Source organism: Carcharhinus amblyrhynchos, chromosome 17 (assembly GCF_965287045.1).
Source record: "Carcharhinus amblyrhynchos chromosome 17, sCarAmb.v2.hapA, whole genome shotgun sequence".
Taxonomy (NCBI): domain Eukaryota; kingdom Metazoa; phylum Chordata; class Chondrichthyes; order Carcharhiniformes; family Carcharhinidae; genus Carcharhinus; species Carcharhinus amblyrhynchos.
Window position 1 is genome coordinate 52,263,539 of NC_137340.1, and position 18,960 is coordinate 52,282,498.

Here is an 18,960-nt window from a genome sequence, read left to right on the forward strand (position 1 = left end):
GCACCAGTGAAACCACAACCGTAGTCGAACTTAAAGATGCACGTAATTTAAACTGAACAGGCCAGTGAGTAATTTTACCTCCATGCCAAACACTGGTTAGATCATTACTTCAGGGGTCAATGATGATTTTTTTAATAATGTTAATTGAAGCAGATTGTTTTGTTGACTTGATGCAAAATATATTGAGATATGAGAACAAGAGAATCACAGCCTGTGGCAACCAGTGAGATGAGTTATTTAGGTAGAAGGAAGCCACATAGCTGTTGTCTAAACTGTTCCTTTAAGAAGTATAAATGTCCTTTTTCTTTGCTTTTTTTTTAGCAACAACAAGATACCGAGACAGGAGGCACAACTCCATACAGAATCCCAGACTTCCCTGGACCAGTTTATGGCTAAGCTGTGTAGACATCATCAGATACAGTTTATGAGTGTATTAAGCTACATGCACAGTGAAGTGAGTCCAACTGAGGAGCCATTAGAATCATCACTATTTGAGGACATGGCTGCCTCCAATCCAGCTGCTGTCCATCTACAGTCTAAAAACCCTGAAGGCCGAGCTGGGAGAGGATCTGCTTTACAGTTATGTACTTCATCAAGCCAAGAGATACAAACGCCAAATGAATTCAAGAGTGAAAGCGTTGAGGAAAAATGGCTTGCTCATGAGGAGGTACTCCTGGTAGGAACTGAAGCAAGTAATGTTGCCTCCATTGAAAAACCAACACCCAGAAGCTGCTATAGCAGTGGGAATTGTATCAAACACTGCACTGAAGAGGCCGGGTTCTCCTCTGTGAGTGCATGTACTACTGACTGTAATCAAATGGGGAGTGTGGATGTTTTACAAAAAGAAACTGTGAATAGGGAGGAGATCAGTAACTCACAACTGGATCAGTCTTCCAATGAATGTACGCACATCAGTACTGTTGCCAGAATAGAAGAAGTGTGTTCTAACAGTCAGGAGGACAACACAGAGGCTGCAGTTCCTGCCAAAGCTCAGGTTGAATCACTTCTAGCTCTCCCTGAAGAGCTTTTGAACTTGAGTAAGAATTTGACCAAAAATCAGAATGGTTCACGGAATGCTTCTGGAGCCACTACAGATCACAAAACAACTAAACACACACCAATTCAAGGAGGGCCTCGAGAAAATATTAGTGCTACCAAAAGAATGATCAAGGATAATCATGTGCTCACAAAGGAAACAAGCGCCAAAAATTGCTGGTCTGTCTCGAAGCCGCGCACTACTGTGCGCAACACCAATGGCCGTCTGAGATTAAAGCCCCAGGTTCCTCCCACAAAGACAGCCAGAAAGAGCACCAGGGTGTCTATGCTGCGGGCTCGGACCTCTGTGCCCACCATGTGCCAATATGTGAATGAGCACGACAACCAGTGTGACATTGTTTACATCAGCAAACCCATCACTGAATGCCGTTTTGATGCTCATAGGTCCTTATCTTCCAGTAGGAAAACTGCAAGGAAAAGCACACGTGGCCATCTCTGTAACGAAGAATATTGGGAGCTAAAAACTGTCCGTACATTGGCCAAGAACTCAACAATAGAAGCCAGCAAGGGGAACTGCCCCTCTTTGATCCCCATACCACCCACCCCAGTGACTCCGAAGCAAGCACTTATCCTGCCAGTTAGTGTGCCGGCCATTGGTGTTCCTGTGGCCTCTGACATTCAGGAGAACTCAAAGTCCCTGCTGTTAAAAGTCTTGCCAGAAGAAAGTCAAGACTGTCGTTGCTCAAAGAGCAAAGATGAGCTGGTTGTTGAACCAAGTCAGACCTGTCGATTGCAGGAGCCTGAGGCACCTTCCCAGAACGCGAACAGCGCACAAGGGGAGTCTGGGAGGCCGAGGGGTCAAACCATCACTTACAGTTCCAAAACACACACTGTGGAAATCAAGGGCACACTGGTCTCGAATGCACAAGTGGGCGACCCCATCCCAACAAGTGCCGGTTGTCAAACTCTTAGAGACAGCTCACCAGAAAATGCTGGTGCTAGTGAGAGCACTGAGCCATTGAGATTACTGAAAGAGTGCAGGACAACCCAATGGAGCCCTTCTAAAGTGGAACAAATCGTTAAGGAAAGAGGAGACATGGAGAGAACATTCTCAACAGCAGACTGTCCAAACACTTTGGAGCCTGTTCTAACTAACCAGAACCAAAACCCACTGTTATCATTTGTGGATAAGGGAAGCAGCAGTCCTGGTAGTATTGGAATTAATACCATTCTGTCTCAGGAATGCAGCAACCAGCACTCTGACAATAGTGAAATGTCAAACACTGACAAGGCAATGATGAACAACATTCCCAGCAGCCCAATAGCAGCAGCTGGAGATTCATGTGAATCTGCTGAAATGAATGAGGTACAGGTAGAAAAATCAGTAATTGAGCAAGAAGGGTTGAGCAGCTCAGGGCAGATACTCAGTGTTCCACTTGGAGCAGTTCCTTGTTCAGTCACTCCAAAGGAAGTTTTATGTCCACAAATAGATTCCAGGTGTCAAGACGAGAACAGTTGCAATGTGCCAGGGGGACCCACACTGGAGTTGCTGAAAGAACCTGTTCAAGGAGCTGACAGATTGAATGACCCAGGTTTGGAGAAGGGGAGGTTGGAAGACCTCGATAAAAATGTGATTGACTACAAGAATGAAAAAAGTATTGTTATTGGAAGAACTTCTGAGTCTGAAAAGTATGCAAGCCACCACAAGGAGAAGACACTTAACCCAAGCAAGCCGGAGAAGAGAAAGTGGCGCAAAAAACTGGAGCTTGCTTCTTCAGACAGATGTTTGCGGAGTCAGCAGTCTAGGCCACAAACTGTGACCTGTCCCAGTGATGTTAAAGAACAGCCGCTGATTTGTGCTGATGGGTTACAGGTACCCTGCCTGAACATAAAACTCTTGAGAAGTCAAGGCGAGAGGGGCTACAAAAGGGAGGTGTGTGTCAACAGAGTGGCATTGGTTCAGTTTCCAACAGACTGCTTCAACAAAATTCTTTTGCAAAGCATTATTGACCCAGAGAGCAGAGTATATGAGTCTCTTATTACCACGCCAGAGCAAGAATTTTCCAAAACAAGGAAGGTAGCGGTCAAGCAAGCCTCCGAGGATCTTCTGGCAAAGCTTGAAAGCTTTGAAGATGAAGAGCTGATTGATGACAGTTCTATCTATGACAGCACACGCTATGGACAAAATCGTATTCTTGAGGTTTGTGTGGATACAAAATCCTCCGAAGAGCGGAAAGTTTCCTTCTCCATTCAAAAAGTTGGAAGTGATCGGGATTCTGAGTCTTCCAATGGCCCCATGGATGAAATCTCTCCTGCGAACCGACAGCAGTCAAGCTCATGGAAGGCAGATACCTGTAAAGAGAACTCAAGGTGGGCAAAAGGAAGCCTTACGAGAAGGTCAGCCAATTTTGGATCACTGCATCAAGCAGCGAAGGGAACAGCTTCAAAAGTGCCACCAGGAGATAAGAAGGTTGTCGGAGGGTCCCGCACCTTGAGATTCCCAAATATGCCCAAGACTGAACCAGAAATGGCAGTGCTACAAGAGGACAGCAAATGCTCAAGTCTAAATCAATCCAGTAGAGCTCTCCAGGAGAATGAAGATTCAGATTTGTTAGGTGTGAATGACCCCGATGCTCCAGAAGTGAGTCGGCCAAAGTTTTTGGACTGGTGCTCAGAGGATGAAAATCAAGAACTAATCACCACCCTGAATGCCACGTACGAGAACATTCACAAGGCTTGGATTCAGCTGGAAAAGGAAGTACCAGTGATGCAGAAAACCAAATCCAAGTCCGACCGGCTCAAGGAAATCTGGAAAAGCAAGAAGAGGGCACGGAAAGCACGAGGACTTTATGACCACAAAATATCTCCTGTGCAGAAACTCTTTGTGACCAATTTCAACCTTGCCAGCATCTGTAGGTGGTTCATGGAAACGACCGAGACCAGGTCTCTGATCATTGTCAAAAATGTCAGTGCCCGGAATCCAGTAGAGACCATGAAAGCCAAAACCTTCCTCCAGAAGAACTCCATGGTTGGCCTGTTCCCCAGTCCCCAGGCCGAGCGGCTGAAAAAGCACCTGAAAAAGTTTGCCGTGGCCTCCCCTGCTCGGAACAATTGTAAGACCCGGGCCTTGCTGGACCATGTGCAGCGGAGTGCCGCCACAGGAGCAGATGGAACTGGGCAGCAGCAGCAATGGGACCTCTCGTTAGATGCAGGAGAAGGCCTGGCTCCCAGGGATCTCTTTCTGGCCAAAGTGGAAAGCACCTCTGTTGAGGGAGGCAGATCACCCAGCAACAGGACAGCACCCCAACCCTCCAAGCATTTGGGGCTGAAGAAGCCGGTTAGTGCTTGGATCCTGCGGAAGTATTCCAACATGAGGGGCAAGCTTCACAAATTGCAGCAGGGGAAAGAGCAAGCTGGGAGGAAGCTCCTAGCTAAACACAAGAGCGTCTGCATGAACCCCATGGTTTCACCCAAACTGACCTCGCAGACCCAATTGGACTCACGTGGAGCATTTCTTCCCACTGCCCCTCCGAAACCTGAGGGCAAAGGGAAGAGGAAGGCATGTAAGAACACCTCTGTCAAGGGACTCCGTAAAGGACGAGTAAAGAGCAGAAAGTCCGACGCAGGGCCTCCTGCACCTCCGCCCAAATTCACCCCCAAGCAGTTGTCAGCAAATCGTAAGTCCAGAGTGGAGGGTGGCTCTGTCAAGCTACCAGTCCCCAAAAAAACTGCTGCTGGTGGTAAGGCCCATCTTCCAGAGAAGAGATATTCTGGCCTGAAAACCATTGCAAGGGGCAAGAAACTGCCCCAGAGCCGAGACAGAGCCAAAGCCAAAAAGGTGAAAGGCAGCAGCAGCAAAGAGCGTCAGATGAAACCCACCAAGAAGATAGCAGCATCTTTGGCCAAGACCAAGCGGGGGGGTAAGACTGATGCCAAAAAGAGAAACAAGGTGGCCACCCCAGCCAGACGCAAACGAAAGGGTGAAATTTCCTCTGAAGCCATGTACAAAAAGAAACGGAAACTAAATGAAAAGAGAGACCCAGTTCCCAACAAACGCAAGCGGACTGATGCAAAATGACACGCTTACCGAAGGACTAACTGTAAATTATTGTGTCTTTGTATAACAGCAACAAAGAAGAAAATAGTTGACTGCAGAGAGCATTAATTGTCGAAGCTGCTTTTTATAATCTTGAAGCAAGTCTTTGAAATTGCAGAGGAAAGAACTCGTGTGATTTTAATTTTATTTTTTTAAGCACGTAAGCAGGTAGCTTGTTGTAAAGAGAATACAGGGAGCTTCCCCCAACTGTGAATAGAGTTTTTATACGGTGCTATGAATAGTATTGTTTTCTTTCTCCTGTTTTGATTTTTTTATATATATATTATATATATATATAAAATATTGCCCCAGCTTAAAACTGATAACAAGAGCTGCAAATGCAAATTGAAAAGAACAGTGCCTTATTTAATGACGAAAGGAAAAGGAACAATTTTTTTGTGTGTATTTGAGATTAAAGGCTTGCATTCACAACGGAGACTTACCCTGTACTTGCTGCACCTCCACTTTGTTTTTTTAAAGAAAGCCATCACACACACAGAACCATGCAGCACAAGGAGGAGGCCATTTGGCCCATTGGGCTTGTACCAGCCCTTTGAAAGAGCTATCTAATTAGTCTCACTCCATCTGTTCTCCCCCCATAGACCTGTTCATTTTTCCTTTTTAAGTATTTATTCAGTTTACTTTTGAGCGTTACCATTAATTCTGCTCCCACCATTCTTTAATGCAACACATTCCAGTTCACAACAACTCATTGTGTAAAAAAAAAACAAATTTTTATCTCCCCGCCACTTCCTTTGTGAATTGCCAACGCATTTGCCCGCAGGATCCATTTCACTTTATTTATCAAAAAATCCTTCACAATTTTGAACACCTCCATTAAATCTCCTTACTAAATTTCCCAGTTCTTGAGGAGAGCACCCCCAGCTTCTCCCACATCTGTCTATTTGATTATCCCAATAAATAGAAAAGAATGTTGGAAGGCTGGGATAAATCACACTGCTGAAGCCGCATTAGGAGGTAGAAAGTTACACTTGGGTCAGGATCCTCGTATCTGAGATGTTAACTGATCTGTCTCGTGCTGGTCCTCTGCTGTCAATGAAGTCAATATTGTTTGACCTTTCTATTTAAGCTATCTTAAGCAACACTTGGTTCTAAGTGAGGCTGAGTTCTCTTTGAATGCATATCTGAAATCTCAATGTCTGTAAAAGCCTTGTGTTGTGGTATGTGGATGGCTGCACTCTAGTTATGTGAGGTATTCACCCCTCCTCCCCACCACCACTTCTCCTTAAAGTCGCAAAATCATTTCAGTTTACCACCCAAGAAGGCACAATGCCTTCTTTCTCCCTTAACCAGGCCTTGTATCTGTTCAGTTCTCCCAGTGTATTCATGTTTCCATTGCCCCACCCACAGTTGATTACTGAAAGCACAACCTACAGTCTCCAATAAAAGCAAAATATTGCGGATGTTGGAAATCTGAATTAAAAACAGAAAATGCTGGCTGAACTTGGCAGGTCTGGTGGCATCTGTGGAGAGATGAACGCAGTTAACATTTTAGGTCTAAATGACTGATCATTTAGACCCAAAATGTTAACTCTTTCTCTCCAAAGATGCTTCCAGACCTGCTGAGTTTATTCAGCATTTTATGTTTTGACTATGCTCTTTAGTAACTGCCTTATGCATCCTTCCATAAAATCTCCTCATTTGCCACCTCCCACGTCTGATAAACAGGGATTTCTGTGGTATTTTCTCTTAGCTTAACCAACATATGAATTTGGAGTAGGAGTGGGCCATTTGGCCCCTCAACTTTGTTTTGTCACGTGGCTGATCTAATTGTGGCCTGAACCCCACTTTCCTGTCTACCCAACACCCTTAACTCCCCCGTCAGTCAAGAATCTATCTAACTCCACCTCAAAAATATTCAACAACCCTTCTCTGTTGCTCTCCAAGGGAGAGAATTCCACAGACCAATGACTCTCTAAGAAAAAATTCTCTTGAGCTTTAGATTTGATCCTGTAGTTCTAGTCTCCATAAGGGGAAAACATCCTCTCAGCATTCACCCCGTTAATTCCCTTCAGGATCTTGTGTTTCAATGAGATCACCTCATTCTTCTAATCTTGAATAGATACAGACCCAAACTTTCCACATAAGATGACCCCTTCCTCCCAAAAGTCAGTTGAGTGAGCCTTCTCTGAACTACTTCTAATGTCCTTTTCAAGTAAGAAAACCAAAACTATACATAGTACTCCAAATGTGGTCTCACCAATGCCCTGTACAATTGTAGCTAAACTTCCCTACTTTTATATTTAATTCTCCTTGCAATAAACAACAACATTCCACTTACCTTCCTAATCACTTGCTGTACCTGCGTGCCAACTTTTTTGATTAATGTACTAGGACACCCAGATCGCTCTGTATCAAGGAGTTTGCAATCTTTCTCCATTTAAATAATATGCGTTTTCTTGGGCAAGTTCACATTTTCCCACATATACTCTGCTAATTTTCCATCTAAATCTTTTTTTCCCACAATTTACTTCCATACTTTGTCTTAGCAACCATAAATTTGCTTCCTTCATCCAAGTCAGTTATATAGATTGTAAATAATTGAGGCTCCAGAACTAAGCCTTGTGGTAATCCAGTCGATACATCTTGCAACCCCCAAAATTGCATACTTATCCCTATTCCCAGCCAATCTTCTATGACATTATGTTACTCCCTACATCATGAGCTCTTTTTTTTGTAGCAACTTTCAATGGGACACTTATCAAATGCCTTTTGGAAATTCAAGTACACCGCATCTACAGACTCCCCTTTATCCACTTTACTTCCTACTTCTGCCAAGAACGCTAACAAACTATTCAAGCATAATTTCCCTTTCACGAAATCGTGTTGACTCTGCCTGATGCATTAAGGTTTTCCAGGTTCCCTGTTATAACCACCGTAACGATGGATTCTAGCATTTCCCAGTGACTGTTGTTAGGCTAACTAGTCTGCTGTTTCCTGCTTTTACTGTTTTTACTTTTTCCTGTTTTCTCCTTTCTTGAATAAAGGAATTACATTTACTATTTTCCAGTCCATGGGGACATTGCTAGAATCTAGGGAATTTTGGAAAACGACTATTAATGCATCGACTATCCCTGTAGCCAATTCTTTTAGGAGTCCTCGTGCTCAGAATAATTTTCATAGCTCTTCACTGAGCGACAGCTCCCTAGGAACTCAGTAGCCAATGCTGATCACAGGGTGAGGGCCCACCAGAGTACCATCAGTTTAAGCCTAACTTTCCCCTTGCTAGATACCACTGTTTATTGCTATAAAATTTATTTTACCCATTGGGCTGTCAAGATAACAATAGTAAAAGCAGGCATGCTTCCAGACTACTACTGTTCCAGAATGATGCAGTATTGAAGGAGGCCATTCGACCCATCATACCTGTGCTGACTCTTTGAAAGTGCTTTCTGATTGATGTCTCATCCCTCCTTCCCCATTGCCTGGCAAAATATATGTACTTTTCCTTTTCAAGTTTATATATAATCTTTGGTAAGTTATTCAATGTTTCCACCACCCTTTTCAGCATTCCTCAGCACCCCTCTGTTTAGTTGGTGCATGATTGTACCACTTTGAAAACCCCACTGTGATGACAGCCAGTAAGACACCAAATGTAACTTTGATCTGCAGCTCAGATGTGCAGATTTTAATAAAGCCAGAATGAAAAGTGCACCAGGTTTTAGCAAGCTGTGCAGTGTTATTGTAGCTAGATAGAGGAAAATGAATTGAAATGACCTGTTTTGCTTAAATAGTGCAATCAAGAGTTTTAGTTTCTAATTTCAGACTTATTGCCACAATATTGTGACAAAATTGGTTTCCCTGCCAGGCTTTATTTTGTGGAAAAACTGAGGAAGTGATTTGAACAAGTGACTTGGTTTCTTTGGAATAATTTTTGCCAATCCACCAGGCCAATGTAAAGGGTAATTGTCCCTCCACCTCACCCTCCTACTCCTATTCTCCCTCCTTCTCCCACTCCGTCCTTCTATTCTGGTAGCATGAGTGGTATATAAACCAGCTGAAACATATGAAAAGCTGCTGGACACGTGAAATTACAAAATAATCCCCGGGAAGCAACACTTGAAAGAGTTTTGAGGGGGGTGGGGGGGAGTTCTGTCCCGCCCACCACAGGAATTGTAGCAAGCAGGGGGCAGAAGGTCTATTGAGTTCAGGCGGGATTCTCCGATTTTGGGGCAAGTGCAGCAGAGAATCCCACCCTTTATGAGCAAAGGTTTAACAGGTTCTGAACCTGAGCCTGTCTTTTCTCTCTGGGAATTTGGAAAGCTACTTGAGGATGAAAAAATACAGGATGACAGACAAAGAATTGGATGGGGATGGGGGGCAGGGGGGAGACAAGAGGCATCACTGGTACAACATGCCAAATGGCCTTCTGTGCTCTTAAATTTTCTCATCATCTGATTCTGCTTTACTGGGTGACAGAATGTTACGCCTCAATACAATAGGGCTAACTGCATCTTGCCAGAAAAGAATGGAAATAGAGTTTATCACCAGTGTAGAATTATGTTAAATTTTACAGTGCAGATTCAAGCCATTCAGCCCAAATTTGTCCATGCTGCCTTTTATGCTCCAGACTAGCCTCTTCACATCCTTCTTCATCTAACTCTATCAGCATAGCCCTCTATTTCTCCCTCTTATGCTAAACTAGCTTCCACTTAAATGTATCTTCATCCTCAATCTCTTGCTGTGGTCGAGACCTCTGCATTTTTCTGGGTCACAGAGTTAATTCTGTATCCCCTGTTAGGACTACCTTATACAGTGGGCACTGCTTTTTCTGTCATCCACGATTGGAAACACGCTCTGTTAACTTCCTATTTTGATGTGGGACTGATTCCAAGAGGTTCAGAAATTGAGACTGTGTATCATGTAATCCGCTTTTGAGGAAAAGGCATTTCAGGTCTGTTCCCATTAGCCCTGATGCCGGAGATTTCCACCTGGCCTTTAAAAGGTTAGATGTTCTTTGAGTGTTCGTGCTCCCAGTATGAAGCAATAAAACTTTGTGCCACTTAAACAATGAGCGATCAGCTGCTGGACAGTGCCTTGCTGTTCATTCTTATCTATGCAAGACTTATTTTTTAAACTTCAGTAATAATTGTTATAATTTTGAATATTGATGCCTTTTGATTGAAGCAGGGCATCGATGGTGATCTGAGATCTGCAGCAGGAAGTTGCTAAGTTGTAAAAATGAATACAGCCTTTTAAAGTTAATCTCACAGTTACTACAGCATTTAGACAAACTTGGCAGCTGTTTTGCACCCAGCGAAGTTGCACCAACAATGGTGAATTTTAAAACAACATTTTTTTCTCTGTGACAACAGTCCCCATATTTCAAACTAATTTATTTTGTGTGATGCTTGTTGAAACTTGATAAATACAAGTCTTTTAAACAATGAACATGATTTTTTTTTCTGTTGTGGTTCATTTCAGCTAGAGAGATGGCATGTTACATTATGGTGGATAGGTTAGTCATGGTGATGATATAACATGGTTTCTGCCTTAACCAATCTTCCTTTTAATCATCCATGTGTAAGCCAAGATGTCGTTTACACATCTCCCCTGTCCTTAGTGACTTAGTTCCCAATCTGGCAATACAATTGGAACGGCATGGTGGCACAGCGATTAGTACTGCTGCCTCCCAGCGCCAGGGACCTGGGTTCCGTTCTGGCCTTGGGTCACTGTCTGTGTGGAGTTTGCATGTTCTCCCCTGTGTCTGTGTGGATTTCCTCCAGGTGCTCTGGTTTCCTCCCATAGTCCAAAGATGTGCAGATTAGATTGGTTGGCCATGCTAGTATCACATTATTAGCTGGGTAAATATGTGCGGTTACAGGCCTGGGTGGGATTGTGGTCAGTGAAGACTCGATGGGCTGAATGGCCACCTTCTGCACAATGAAACCTCGATTTTAAAATTCTCATCCTTGTTTTCAAACGATCCCTGGCCTCTACCTCTCCAGTCTTCAACCGTCCAGTTTTGGTCTCTTTATGCATCACCTTGCCACTGGTGCTGTGCTCCCAGTTGCTTGGGGCCTATGCTCTGGAATTCCCTCCATGAATGCACTGCATTTATTTCCTCCTGCTAAGTTGCTCTTTAAAATCTACCTCTTTGACCAAACTTCTGGTCAGATTCCCAATATGGCCGTTGTCAGCATTTGTTTGAATACACTCCTGTGAAACATCTTTAGAATGTTTTACAACATGGGCACTTTACAAAAGCAAGTTGTTCCCTCGCACCAGCAAGTAGAACAACGTGACAAGATGTCTGCAAGATTTCCAGCAAGGTTGCTGCTGTGCAGGTCCTTCCATTGGACATGTACGTTACAAGGGTAGTGGGGATGTGTGAGGGTGGCAGGGCCAAGGCAGAGACATCTCCACTCTGTGTTTTGGGAAAACTTGTCTTACAACTCGCATTCTGTGGGACATGTGTGAATCGACCCAACAACAAAATATGACTTTGCAAGATTTTACCTAATTATTTAAATCATTGTAAATTTAAATCTTGGCTACCCCCAATGGTTGTATCTTAATCCTAGTAATTATACTTAATCACATCATCAATTGAGTTGAGGGATGCATTGCAGACCATGCCCAAGATTGTCTGTGTTGAGATTACCCAGTGCCTCAAGATCCTGGGCTCAGTTACATCTCCCTCCCCCCTCCAATTCCCACTCTACATCTCCCTCCCCCCTCCAATTCCCACTCTACATCTTGCTGTTGGCTTCCAATACACCTTGGAAGAGGTTGAAAGGTCAGCCAGAATTTCTTCTCCTGATCTGGGAAGGCCTCTTTTAGAATGCACACACAACACAGAACAGAGATAGAATCAGGTTTGTCCACAGCCTCCACAATTCCATGAGTTATTTGCTGTCTCAACTCACACCTGAATGATGGCAAAGAACGGTTAGCAGCCATTCCCTCCACATTTTGTTCAATTTTTCCATCTGTTCCTGGTCCTCTGCACCAGTCACACAGCCTGTTAATTCCAAAGCACTGTCCTTGGTAATAGCTTCCAATGGTGTTGTTCTCTGCACCAGTTTTGCACCATTCCAGGGTAAGCAAGCATCTTTGAATTTCACCAACCCACCAACATGACCTCTTATCTCCAAAGCTTGTCATGTGCAATCCCTCCTGCAAATCTGTCCGACAACAAAAAAAGGCGGGTGGCAAAACATTTACCAGAGAAGGAGAGGTTGATGGTGACAGAATGACCTGCTTTGCTAGAAAATTGTAAGTTCAGATTGTTTTAAAACTCATAGAATATTGCATGTGTGTCAAAGACCTAAATGTGTGAAATACATGCCCTAGTATCTTTTAAAATATTGTGTACGTTATAAATTTAAATCAAAATGGTTGTATATGGAAGCAATGGGTTGCAGTTCCCTGAACACAGACACAACGAAAACATTTGGTGATCCAGGCACTGGATGGTTTATGTGCAGTGTCCACCTGATTGAAATGCGGAATCATTCCTGGAAATTGTAGGAGCTGTGGGAGTTCAGTATCACAAGCAGAGTTGCAGGTTGTGGTTCTATCTCAGGATGATTCATTTCATTTTCCACTGGATAATTTGCTAATGTGACGATAGATTTACCAGTTGTTGCTCTTTGGTTTTTTCTGGGAATACTGTAATCATTAAAAATCCATTAGGAAATCCAGGGGAAACGTTTTTACCCAGAGTGGTGAGGATGTAAAACTCACTACCACAAAGTGTAATTGAGGCTAAAAACACAAATGCATTTAAGGGAAAGCTGGATAACCACCAGAGAGAGGATATGTTGATGGGGTTACTTGAAGAAGAGTAGAATTGCACTGTCTGGGGGACAAATGATGCTTAAAATAGGTAGAGGACTGGATTTATTAACCATCATAGAAACAAAACATACTTTAAACTATTCAATGAATGTTGTGTGTGATTTCAGTAAGTTCTTGTCTACCTTTAGACATTCATAACTCACTCAGTTCTTGCTAACTGTTTGGGCTGCAGGTTACTCACTGACCCCATTCATTCACAACCCTTCTCTTTTTGCTGCAACAGAATTTTGAAAAACACTGCCCAAGATGATCTAGACAATAGGATAGAAAGCTACATATCCAAGTTTGCCAATGGCACAAAAGATTGGTGGCATGCAGACATTGTGGGTATTAAGTTACAAAGAGTTATTGATAGACTGATTGAATGAACAAACAGGCAAATAGACTGATTTCAATGTAGGCAAATGTGTAGCTATCCATTTCAGATCGAAAAAGGATAAAACAAGATTTTCTAAACAGTGAAAAGTTAGATCCAGATAACTGATCATTTAAATGTCATCAAAAGCACAGGAAATAGTCAAAGCAGCTAATGGAATGCTGGGCTTTATATCTCCACTCTGGTTAGACCACATCTGGAATACCATGTTCAGTTCCGAGGGCCACACCTTAGGAAGGATACATTGCCCTTGGAGAGACTCAGTGTAGATTTACCAGAATAATAACCTGGTCACTGAGGGTTAGATTAAGAGGAGAGATTGCACAAACTGAGATTGTGTTGCCTGGAATTTAGAAGGCTAAAGGGTGAAGTGATTGAAAAATATTAAGTTTAGAAAGAACAAAACTATTCCCACAGAATTGGGAATCTTAAAATTAAAGCCAACCCTTTTTCAAGAATGACATTAGGAAACGCTTCTTTATGCAAAGAGTGGTAGCAGTTTGGAATTTTTCAATAAATGGCAATTAATGCTGGGTCCGTAGTTAATTTTATATATGAGATGGATAGATTTAACTTAACCCAACGGTATGTCTGGATATGAGGCAAGTTGGGTCACACACCAATCATGATCATATTAAGTGGCAGAGCAAGGTCTAGGTTCTAAATGGCCTACTCCTGTTGTTGTGTTCTTAAGATTCATGGGCAGAGTGAGTGTCACAGAAGACATTGAAAATGAAAATCTTGGAAAGATGTGTAATAAATAAAAGCAGAATGTCTCTGATTCAGTTCTGTGAATCCAGTGTCGGTGGGAGTGAATAAATAAAATCTTGTTGTCATTCATAGACAAGTTAGAAAAAGCAGAGTATTAGCACTGCAATTCAAAAAATGCCTCGAGTCTTATCAGAACAAGGGACTTGACTCATTCAGGAACAAAGTGATCCAGTCATTGAAATATACATAGATTTACACCATTTGGATATGTCAAAGCAATTGCCCTTTCCAAGGTATCTTACATGTGAAAATATTTTAAAATATATGCTTCATCCAATCAATATATGACACGGTGATAGAATAGCCAGTACGATGTTAGAAACTTGATTTGATCGGGCAAAGCCTTTCAATAATCCATAATATCTTCCAATATTCAAACTTATTTTTCTCAAAGGTTTTTTTTAGAAGAAGCTTTTTTTTAAAATTCAAAAGAGCCTGTTGTGTTTCTGTAAATAATATTTATGCTAATTATTTTAGGGTTTAAATATCAACAAATGTAAATAACGCAGGGGAGAGCCTTCCACAAGTATGATGATTAATGAGTACATTTTGTGGCTGCTGTACTTGGGGTAGGGGTTTGGTGTAGTGTGGGGGAGAAAGAATTTTTTTTAAAAGTTCTGATGGATCCAGCAATGACCAATCCTTCATAATTGACTTGGTGAATATGTACTAGGTTGTTACACGTGCAATAGTGCGTCAGGACAATTGGATTAGAAGGACTCTGTACTCACTGGCTCTGCCCAGGACCATGTCAGCTGCTGCAGTGAGTGAAGGTCTAAAACCAGTGTGAAAGAAGTAGTTTATTGCATTCCTTCATGGCAACCAATTAATGCAGGTCTCTGCAGCAAAATGATATAGCTCGGATATGTGCTTCATAAAGGTCAGGCCAAGTAGACAGTGCTTGGATGTGTACATCTCTCTTGTTCTTTTGTTGGGAAAAGTATTTGGTAACAAGGAATGCTCAGGCCATTGATATTGTAGATCCTAAAGAATTTTTAATAAATGATATCAAATTTGATGGTTAAAACATTAGGTGTTCAGTGTTATCTCGTACACCAAAGGCTAAAGTGTACTTGAATTTCACCAAGGCAAATTTCCTAAGGCTAAATTGCAGATATTCATGTTCTGTTATTTGGTACTGGTTAGCCCTGGCGTTGCCACTTAACTTCCTCCCCAAACCCTAGTATATCTGGTCAACCCTCTGCTGATTTGGATTGGATAAAAGGGAGTTAATTCATCAGGAATACAGCCACTATGTGGTTGCGTGGTTTGGATGTTGTGACTGCAAATCTATTTAGTGGGCATTTTCAACTGGCCTGGTGTTGGTGGGCTAAATGACAGGAGAGATCCTTGCACGGCTAGTGCACACATTCTGTACAGAATTCAACACTTCCATCCCGTGACTGGCAGTAAATCATGTTTCAGTATTTGTAATAGAATTCCCACAGCACCATACTGTCTGATGCATGGTTCATACCTCACTATTAGAATTTAAAGAAAAAAGTTTAAAACTTTATTTATGAAATATGTGGATTATATTGCGTGTTACAATATGTATAACTGTAACTCATTGTTTGTTTCAACTTCACATTGGCAAATTGGATGTTCTTTATTTAATGTGTGCTCCTCCCTATTGCTACTTCCCCCTTCCTTCTCTGCCTCCTCCTCTTTCTCTTCCCCTCTCCCTCTGATTTTCTTTTTCTGTCCCTCTTCATCTCTCTCCCAGTGCATCCCCCCCTCCACATTCTCTTTCTCTCTTTCTCAATTAGTGTATTGGAATTTTAAACAACCTGTGTTCCTCAGTTGAGGCCTCTCCATCCAAGAGTAGATCACCCGTTGCTAATCATTGGTTTAATGGGGAAATCAATGCTAACTTGATGTGTTAAGCCATGTCTTAGAGTTTAATTTTACAATTTCTCCCAGAATTAGTATTTTTTTGATTTATTTCAATTCCTATTTGTTTTTCAAATGTTCTAGCATCACTCATGCTGTACTTATTCTGGCCATTCCCGATGTGTATATTTTATCTAATCTTATTAAAGCATAACTTGATTATTTCCCTTTCTGGTGTCTTTGCTGCAGAGTTTATTTAAAGCTTAGATCTGAGGTCACTCAAAGAACACTAAAACTGCCTTCATTGGTACAGTTGGCAGTCCTGGAGCTAAATAGGCCATGACTTACAGTCAACAAAAGACTAGGTGCTAGACCCAGTTGAGCCCAAAAACTGGGTCAATACTCCCAATATAGCATCTAGTTAGTGAGTTAAAAGATAAAGTTGCCATAGTCCCAGATGACCATTGGCTACTCTCCCCTTTTGAGGGCGAGAGCAGTCTATCAGAATAATGGGTGAACATAAATGTTGCCTTGGCACTAATTCAGGGAAGAGCTATTGAGTTCTCCCCAGGGTCCTGGTCACTATCCCTCTTCAACATCAGTATGAAAAAAAAACATGATTTGATCATTGCCTGTCAGTTGTTAGTGCAATCTTACTGTGTGCAAATCAACTACTGTGTTTTCGACATTGTAACAGTGACTACATGTCAAAAGTTATTGGTTGTAAAGCACTCTAGGATGTTCTAAAAGGTGCTATCTTAATGCAAGTCTTTATAACTTTCAACTTAAATAAAGTTGTGGATAGACATTAAGTAAAGTTGGAGGAAGGCTTAGATGGAGCATAAACTCTAGTAGAAGCCAGCTGGGCTGAATGGCCTGTTGCTGTATCCTTGCCATTTCTGCCCATGGCTTGATGCAATTCCTGTTTGCTGCATTGAGGTGATATTTGTTGTGTTAAAGGCAATGCCAGTAATGCAATCCAGCCAAATTGGAGTTTGAATCTCCATCTCTCAGTCAGGCAGATTAGGGAGATGTTGACACTCAACGCACAGTCTTTGCCAAATCAATTAATAGATGTGTCATTAGCATTCTCTGGTATAGGGGATTCAGTCTGGATTCCTTGATTCTGGTCACTGTCCACAATCTTGGGAGTGTGAAGATATGGCTGCTGGGCGCAGACACAAACTAGTCAAAGAAGAGAGGGCTTATGTTCATATAGAAACCTCAGGATGCTCCAAAGCTTACATTAATGAAGTACTTTTCTGAAGAGTAGTTACTTTGCAGTGTAGGGAGATATGAAATTTGTGTACAGCAAGCTCCTACCGAGGCAGCAAAATAATCTTTTAATGATGTTGGGTAAAGGTAAATATTGGCCAGGATGCCAGGCGAGATTGGAATTCACTGGCAAGGCTAACACACAGACTATTGGATGAATTTGTGGAGAAGATCCCTGAAACAATAACCCAGAGAACCTGCTTATAAAATCAAAATGTCATGCGCCCTTTCACTGAATCTTTCAAACATTAAAAGGTCATCACCGGCAGCATAACACATTCTACTAGCACACAACTGATTCTTGGCTTTGCACCAGACTGGGATATGTGAAGCCCTGTATATTCAGAAAACCTTTCAGGAGGAAGGGTTAGTTGAGTCTGGTCCAGGTGCTTAACCATTGAGGAAAGTCAGGCAGAGAGTGAAGGACGTTGCACAGATTGGCTGACCTCAAGATCTGCACCATAGTATTGGGTAGGAGATGCTTTGGGTTTGTTATTCTCTCCAGTTGTGTTGGAGAGAGAGGTAGGAGCAGTAATGTGTCCAATCTTGGGTAGACTTGAGGTTTACAGAGAGCAAATAATAATAATCTAGGCTGACAGTTAAGTGCACTACTGAGGGAGTGCTGCATTGTCTTTCCGCTCAGGCATTAAACCTCTGGCAAGGCTGCCTGTTCTTGAAGATCATATGGCAGTATTTAAAGAAAAGCGGGTGAGTTCTCCCATTGTCTTTTTCCTTACTCAACACCTTCAAAAATCTCTGATGCTGTGGTCATTTATCTCATTGCTGTTTGTGGGATCTTGCGTGTGTAAATTGGCAGCTACATTTGGTACAAAACAGTGATTACACATCAACAGCACTCCACTGGTTGTGAACAAGTCCTGATGTGAAAGGTGCTACAGAAATTCAATTTCTGGAGCCAATATGAATATGAAAGATGCAATAACTCAGACGAGACTGGGACTCATCCTAGAACTTTTCTAGATTGTTTAGCTCACCGAGTAAACAGACTGAGTCATTGGTAAACTGGCCCAGTTTACATTAGCTCCATTTTCTCTCCACAGAGGCTGTCGGACCTGCTGAGATTTTCCAGAATGTTCTCTCTATGTTTCAGATTCCAGCAGCTGCAGTAATTTGCTTTTATCTGAACGTTAGAGTGTGGAGATCATGCAGTGGGCTTATCAGCCATCTCAGAACTCATCCAGCTGGAGTGGAAATAAGTCATCCTTGATCATGAGGGACTGCCTAAGAAGAAACTTTTTCCACCTCAGTCTGAATGTTTACCTTCTGCCTCCTTTTGCATGTATTTTCTGTTAATCTGCCAGAGATGTTACACTGTGGCCCTCTCGGGTGTTTGTAAAAGATCCCGTGGCACTGTTAGGATGCAGACGACGTTTACCCAGTGCCCCACTGCAATAGTTCTATAAACTCTACGACTAATATTGAAATATTGTTCAAGGAATTCTTTTGATGACAATTACTTTTTATTGCCCCCTTTTTGTTCCTGTGTTTGGCTCACGTAAAGTGAATCTAACTCCTGAAGCTCCCAGGGCAATCCTGGAGGGTTGGAAATCCGAACTTGTAAATGTCTCCAGAACTACAGAGGGGCGAGTACCACCAGTGCTTAGTTCTGACTACTGATGTCCTCCTGGTGAGTATAGGCTGAAGGAGGATAGAAGAGTTAAACACTTCCTTTCAGGCAAAATACAACCCCCGTGCAATGAAACCAAAACTCAGGATTGGTTGGTGAAGTCAACTGTAGTGTCTCCATTGCAACTCTCGTTCAGATCCA

The 18,960-nt window shown here is 42.3% G+C and overlaps 1 protein-coding gene across 2 annotated transcripts in view; it reads left to right on the top strand.

Annotated features, from left to right (window-relative positions):
- The window catches only part of LOC145354518 (uncharacterized), a 67,121-nt gene extending 51,001 nt beyond the window's left edge, over window positions 1-16,120 (top strand). For both annotated transcript variants that reach the window (XM_080205952.1, XM_080205953.1), the window contains exon 2: window positions 322-16,120. In XM_080205952.1, the coding sequence (XP_080062078.1) occupies window positions 389-5,074 (4,686 nt within the window). In that variant the 5' untranslated portion in view covers window positions 322-388 and the 3' untranslated portion in view covers window positions 5,075-16,120. The remainder of the gene's footprint in view (window positions 1-321) is intronic.
- The last annotated feature ends 2,840 nt before the right edge of the window (window positions 16,121-18,960 follow it).